Raw genomic sequence first — 7794 nt, 5'->3', positions numbered from 1 at the left:
ATATGAATGTAAATTAAAATACCAGCTATGCATTTGGGACCCAGCCTTTAGTTAAATTCTTTAGTGCTTTTAGAATTTTTATTTCATTTTATTAGAAAAAGAGAATCATTGTCTACAAACTATTTTCTTTCTAACTATGCAAATACAATGAGCAAATCATCTGCAATATCAAAATACTGTTTGTAAATCACTGATGGCACTAACAATTTTAGGAATCTCTGATAGGACATAATATTGAGAAAGAGCAACAGAGGACTTCAAATTATAGGCATTAATTGAATTTTAAGAATAAAAAATAAAATGCAAAGTTTAAAAGTCAGTAAGCTTTTCTTTGATTTTCAGTAATTTAAATCCAATCATCAGGAATTCAGAATCACCCAATATGTTCAAAGTTGCACAAATGCGTATGGATGATAGAAAAGTAATCCCCATGCAATATTTTAAGTGTTGCTATCAGATATATTTAAGTGATACTTTACAGATTAAAGCTGGGTAAAATCAAAATATATCCTCCTCATTACATTTTAAAACAGTCACAATAATTTATCAACAGTTGCCATTTCACAGCAATTAGAAAATAGGAGTTGATACAAGTTGAACAAAAAGGTACTTTTTCCTCTTTTAGGAAATAAACATATATAGATATATATATGTACACATACACATATAACATTATCTTTTAAAATTCAAAGTGGTTAATTTGCTTTTGTATTATTAAAAAAAAATTTTTTCCCTAGGTTCAAAATACTGAAAAAGCACAAAGGCTGAAAAAAGAAAACCACATTTGCCACTTTAAAAAAATACATTTTCGTCTCAGTGGTTCTATTTATTTGATTATAAAGTTAGGTATTATAAGGACTCTGCACTTGTCAGATTCCTAGGACTGTACTGGACCACATGGAATTAAATCTAAACCTTCCTCAGTCTCCAGGAAGGATACTTTTAACCCACCCTAAAAGATGATAGCATAAATGCCCCTATTCTGAACTGTTAAACTGGGAAAGAAAACACGCCCACCTGGAAGCAATCGAAGTCGTAAAAGTTTATGAAACCGTGGGAGAGACTGCCTGAATCAGAAAGCTATTCTTTGGATAGAAGTTAGGAGCTTTTTTTGGAAGTATATAAACTCTTTTAGGCCACTAGAGTACAGATTCAAAAGTGATTTCTCCATAAATAATAATCTGTTACAGGAGTTTGTAAAGTACAACCCATGGTCCATATCTGGAATGTCACCTGTTTCAGTAATAAAGTTTTATTGGGACACAGCCATGCTCATTCATTTATCTGCTGTCTATGACTGCTTTTGTACTAGTATGGCAGAGTTGAGTAGTTGTGATGGAGACCAATGGTGTGCAAAGCCTAAAATAGTATTTACTCTCTGAACCTTTATAGGAAAAGTTCACTGACCCCAGATCTAGTGCACTATGTGCTACTCTAGTTACCTAAAAGAGTTGATGCACCTCAAGAAGATTTTAGCTGGACTCCCAAGAATAACCTGCGTACTAGGGTTCCTTAGCAGACAAATGTCAGATGCCCCATCCTGAGGTGGTGCTTTACTTTGGGCAAGGAAATCATTTGTATATATTCTCAACAAATACCTATAAAAGGTATTAAATACACCAAAAAGAAAGCCAAGTAAGAAAAGTAAGCCTGTTGATATTCCCTTAATATTGTCCTATTATTAGGGGGAAAGGGTGCTACAATGACTCTTTCTGTCAGCTTCCTTCAGCTTTTCTTTAAATTTGTCTATAAATGTCTTTTGATAAGTAGTGCTCCCTCCTCCTTCTATGCAATTAATAACCTTTAAAGCCACCTGACTATAATGCTTACATAGTTTGGTGAGGCCTTGTTCGGGGATATTTATTTAAACTAAACCTATTAAAGATTATCCTTTTAGAAAATGTTTCTAAAACTCTTTATCTCTGCTACTCTAAGAAGTGGAAGAAGGTAAAGAATGCACAGGGAAATCAAACTCTGCAAAGTATACCTTAAAAACCAGAGGTATAAAATAGGTACCCTTTCTGAACGGTAATGTAAAATAAAATCAGAAAAATCTTCCAAATTTGAAGAGCGAATTTTCCCTTGCCCTGAGTCAGCTAATGAAACCTCCTGAACTCAAGCAGCTGCTCAGGAAACCGTAAGAGTTCACAGGTGTTTCAATATTTCAATAGTTGTTGAAACAGGGAAGATAAAACACTGAGAAGATATTTATTAAACACAAATTTATATCAAGATTAACTGTTTTTTTCAACCAGCTTATAGGTGGACTCTTCTCTTTCTTTGTTAAAAAACGAATGGTATGAAACTATATGTTAAAGATGTTTCCATAATACCTTACATTTATATAGCAACTTACAGTTTTCAAAGTGCTTTCACATGCCATCTCATTTAATCCTCACAACACCCCTGTGAGGTAGGTAGGACAGGTATTATCATCCTCACTGCAGGATGAGGAAACTGAGGCAGAGAGAGATTAAGTGACTTGCCCAAGATCACACAGCTGGTAAGTGGCAGAGCCAGGACAAGAAATCAAGTTTTCTGACTCCTCGTCCAGTACTCTTTCCACTATAACTACTGCCCCCAATTATGAATAATGTTCTGTGTATCAAAATTGAAAGGTTATTGAAGTTCATTGCAGTGATGTCTTAACAGTAAAGTTAAATGAGAAATACAAGAACAGTAGGTCTGATGGTTTTACTTGACATAATAAAATTGGTGCAAAACCACTTTTGTCTAATTACTTATGATCTTTTGGTCCAAATACATAAAATATGCAATATTTACAGCATTTTCCGTTTTTTTTTTTTTTTTGTAAATGCAATGCTTTAAAACACATTATAAAGCACCTTAGTAAAAATAGTCTACAAGTAAAAGTACAGAAGTAGGAAAATCCTACCCATACCACAGCTCACTAAATGGAGTTATAATATGGACTCACCAATACCTCAGTGTACACCTTTACAAATAACCCATGGAGAAACAAATACTAAACTTACTTTTTTGATATTAATGTGTGGAAGCCTTAACCAAAACTTCAGGCAATGTCAACATTCTTTGAAGTGTTTCCCCAATCTTAGATACTGGGGAGACAGGAATGAGAAATACTGCTTTGATTCTTTTTACAGTATTAATAATGGTTTAAATTGATTTTTAATACTAATAATCACTTTTTTAAGAAAATTAAAATGACCTACATAAATATGGGCAGTTCCAACTACAGCAGATACATTCTTAGCAAACGTGATCAAACATTTCAATAAATTTCATGGGACGTGATTCACAAAAACAAAGTACACACCGCCAAACAGTTAATAACACTATCCAGTAGAGGTGTATAACCCAAACCTCCAGGTGGAGGTGGAAGTAGCAAATGGATTCATCTTCATTCATGGTTAGTTGAAAAAAAAAAGCTTTATCAAAAAGAGTATCAGAACTTTTTCTGAAATTGTATTTCAATATTTAGCCTTCAATTAGACCTGCTATGTGTTTATTTTAGGTGATGTGTAGGTTTTGTCCAGGCAGGAGGTTATAACTCCCACCAATATTTAACCAGAAAAAGAAAAAAAAAAAAAAAAAGGCTGAAACTTAAACTTCCTAGACCACTGACATATCAGCCAGAATCTACTTCCTTGACGTCACTGTCTGTATCCTAACTCAGTTCAATACAAATTATCTTACACACCCATCAGCAATCCAAGTTGTGGAGCTGAGAAGTAAGGTGAAGACAGGGTCAAAGTTGTAGTTCAAGAATCTAACTGCCACACCCTGTACTCAGTTCGATTTAGGGTAAATCTTTTCATAGAAAAAGTTCTGTGCAAGGATGTAGAGGTCTCCATCTTTTTCTCGTACAGCATGGGCTCTGATGAATTGGAACTGCTCTAGGGCAAACTCATAGAATTCATTCTCCATTTTCCAAATGTCAGATTGCTGTAGTTTTGCAATGGTTTGTTTAGTAGGGAGTTTCTTCTCTGTGGTTTTCCTAAGATGAGATTTCTTTCCTACTTACAAAGGGAAAAGAGAAAAGGTAAATAAATTCTGAGAACACACAAAAGATCAATGCCTGTTTATTTGAAGAGACTTGAAGAGACGGTTTAAGTTAATATGACACATGGAAGAGCATAATTGTTTTTTTTGTTGTTGTTGTTGTTGTTTTTAATGAACTTATTTATTTATTTAGGCTGTGTTGGGTCTTCGTTTCTGTGCGAGGGCTTTCTCCAGTTGCGGCGAGCGGGGGACACTCTTCATCGCGGTGCGCGGGCCTCTTACTGTCGCGGCCTCTCCCGTTGCAGAGCACAGGCTCCAGACGCGCAAGCTCAGTAGTCGTGGCTCACGGGCCTAGTTGCTCCGTGGCATGTGGGATCTTCCCAAACCAGGGCTCGAACCCGTGTACCCTGCATTGTAACCACTGTGCCACCAGGGAAGCTCTACTTGTTTTGTCTTAATATCATTCAGGCAAAAGCAGTGCCCTAATCATACTGGAACTGTGATTTATTCCTTTGTAATGCAAATCCTTACCCTTGTTAAAGACTTAATGAGATGTCAAATAATAAAAGTAAGAATCGTAGACTTCCCTGGTGGCACAGTGGTTGGGAATCCACCTGCCAATGGAGGGGACACGGGTTCGAGCCCTGGTCCGGGAAGATCCCACAGGCTGCAGAGCAACTAAGCCCATGCTCCACAGCTACTGAAGCCCACGCACCTAAAGCCCGTGCTCCGCAACTAAGAGAAGCCACTGCAATGAGAAGCCCACGCACTGCAACGAAGAGCAGCCCCCGCTCGCCGCAACTAGAGAAAGCCTGCCCACAGCAACGAAGACCCAATGCAGCCAAAAATAAATAAAAAATAAATAAATTTATTTAAAAAAAAAGTAAGAATGGCCACTTGGTAAAGTGTAGGCTGTCACCTTACATGCTGTATTCTCAAATGCTTGGTGCTCTGACTAGTTTGTTTTTAAAGATATGATAAAATACATATTTTCAAACTTAGTGCTGATTTCACATAACCTATTCTCTATACCTATGTGTTAAAAGCTAGGGCAAATGCATACTCCAGGAAAAGAGTTCCTCTGATTGTATCTTACCAAAGAACAGAAAAAAAAAAAAAAATCAGAATTAGATTGGACCAGCACGGTCACTTTCAGATATGTAATACTGTCACGGCTGCTGAAGCATTCTTTTAGGTGCGCTGTGACATAGCACAGGATCATTATCAACGTGACTCAGTCTCCCCATCCTACCCCTACCTAAATAGCACTAGACATGTCTAAAGGGTGGAATGTATGGCTGGCATTACTGAATATCACACATTTCTAAGGCTGGCCCTGTAGTTTGTATCTTTCCACTATACCTACAATGCCTTTTAATTATAACCTCGTGCATGTTTATTCATTAAAAAAATATTTAATGAATATCATCTGTGTGCCATGTACTGTTTTTGTATTGAAAATGGTGAGGAGAAACAGACAATGTATCTGCCTCTCTGGAGTTTTATTCAACAAACTTCAAATCACACATATTTTGCAAGTGGCAAACAAAGTTAAGGACAGCTTGAAAAAGAAACCCATCCTTATATACCTGTACGATAGAGCTCTGTAGCACCCCTGAAGAACCGGGGCAAAGCTGCCTCCAATAACATGATAAAATCTTCAAGCTCTTCAGTAACTCCCACCAGAAAGTACTCATTAACTAGGTTATATTTGGCTTGATCCATAGCCCACCTGCTTCCTACATTCCTAAAACCAAAAAAAAGGAATAAAAAAACTGGTTGTGAAATCTGCTAAGTACTTTTGATGCCTTTGACACTGTATATTATGGAAAAAACAGATAAACACATGTCCATCCAAAGCCTTAATGCCCTTTTATTAATGTCCTTTGGGAGGCACACCTGTTTCTAATTTCCTTTGCCTCTGTCCCCAGTTTCTGCTCAACTACGCAGGGCTAACTCAGATTTTAGTAGAGGACACTTAATTTGAACAGTTAAGAAATGTGTATACATATCCTCCCATCTGATTTAGTATGAGTGCATTTAATTTTTGTTAACTACAGTTGTCCCTTGAACAACATGGGTTTGACCTGCACAAGTATCTTTCAGTAGTAGATACTACAGTACTACATGGACCATGGTTGGTTGAATCCGCAGATCGAAGGAACCGTGGATACAAAGGACCAACTATAAATTATACTGGGATTAACCCCCGCCTTGTTCCAGGGTCAACTGTACTCTAAACTTCGTTCATTTTAAGAGCTCTCTAGGAAGGTCTAAGCAATTTTGTGTAGCAATTATCTTCATTTAACTTATGAGTTTAGGTTTTTCTGATATTTCTTAAAAACAGAAATAGGATAAGAAATGGCTCTGCTAAGAATCTTTTATTTTTATTTTTCACGTTTTTAGCTAATGGCTGTTTATAATAGAGATTTGGCCCTAAATAAACTATGCCTTTGGGTTCTTTTTTGCACTGACATTCCCTAACCCTAATGCCAAGCTCTGCCTTAAGCAGTGTGATATTCAGCTGATGACTTCACCTTTCTGAGCTTGTTTTCTCAGCCATTAAAAAGCTGGCGTGGGCGGTGGGAAGCTGGGGAAGCAAATGAGTTGATTTCTCAGGTGCCTCCCAGTTCTTTGAATCGGGGAGGCATACTAAAGAAATGTGATTAAAATCTCCTCAGTAATGCTCAATGGAGAGATATACTCTCTACTGCTCTAAGGTAGGGGTGGCAACCTTTCCTCTAAAGAGCCAGAGAGTAAAGCCGGAGATGGGCCTGCAGGTCATATGGTCTTGGTCACTTGGTTACTTAACTCTGCTCTTGCAGTGTGAAAACAGCTACAGACAATAAGTAAATAAATAGATGTGGTTGTCTTCCAATAAAACTATTTATACAAACAGGTGATGGGCCAAATTTGGTGTCCGGGTTGTAATTTACTGATCCCTGTTGTAAGGAAATGATTAAAAATTGAGAAGACGTTCTTTCTAAGCTTCCAATTCTGATGTTATTACAGTTGACCTTTGAACAACACAGGCGTTTTGGGGTGCCAACCAGACCCGATCCCCCATTCCCCACTTGAAAATCTGCATATAACTTTACAGTCAGCCCGCCATATCCCCAGCTCCACATCCGAGGATTCAGCCAACCACGGATCATGTAGTACTGTAATACATCTTTATTTTTAAAAATCTGCATTTAAGTGGACCCGCGAAGTTCAAACCTGTCCTGTTCAAAGGGTCAACTGTATTATGCGTTGATATAATCTATTGAGTAGGACCTTAAGGTTCACAGTAATCTAATACTATATCTCAAATAATGATGGAAAGAACAGAAGGCATTCCTTATATCGCTCATGGTTTTAAGGAAGATACTAACTTTGAATGTGTTCTTGTTTTTTTCCACTTTTCCTATTAAAATGATTGATTAGAACAAATACGTACCAATATTTTTTTAAACTGAAAACTCAGCACATTCTGAGGAAATAAACTCTATTAAAGATATAATATCTTTATTTTACCTTGGCTTCTCTCAAAGTCAAATCAGTTTAACAGTAAATCCAGGTGAATAATTTACCCACTAAGCCTCTTCTTGATCTAAAATGGATGACTCGAACAATAAGCTTAGGAGAAAATGAGGTTTATGAAAGGACCCCTGACCTCTAATTAAGACCACTGCTAGAACATAGCAAGACACCTAACACCAAAAACAAAAAAATTTAAAAACCAGCATCTGAGAAATCATTGCAAGCATGTTTTACATGAAGAATCTTTTTAATGCACTTAAAGGTAACTAAAAACTAGGTATTACTTAA

General features: G+C 36.9%; 1 protein-coding gene across 2 annotated transcripts in view; it reads right to left on the bottom strand.

Moving 5' to 3' along the window:
• Positions 1-703: 703 nt before the first annotated feature.
• Positions 704-7794, bottom strand: part of HS2ST1 (heparan sulfate 2-O-sulfotransferase 1) — a 199106-nt gene continuing 192015 nt past the window's right edge. Inside the window, exons 6-7 of one of the 2 annotated variants that reach the window (XM_068540242.1) lie at positions 5574-5731; positions 704-4001 (exon numbers count right to left, since the gene is read on the bottom strand). In XM_068540242.1, coding sequence (XP_068396343.1) covers positions 3772-4001; positions 5574-5731 — 388 coding nt within the window. In that variant the 3' untranslated portion in view covers positions 704-3771. The remainder of the gene's footprint in view (positions 4002-5573; positions 5732-7794) is intronic. The other variant, XM_068540243.1, reaches the window with a different exon arrangement.

This window comes from Eschrichtius robustus, chromosome 3 (genome assembly GCF_028021215.1).
Source record: "Eschrichtius robustus isolate mEscRob2 chromosome 3, mEscRob2.pri, whole genome shotgun sequence".
NCBI classification, from domain to species: domain Eukaryota; kingdom Metazoa; phylum Chordata; class Mammalia; order Artiodactyla; family Eschrichtiidae; genus Eschrichtius; species Eschrichtius robustus.
This window is presented reverse-complemented; position numbering and strand designations above follow the sequence as displayed.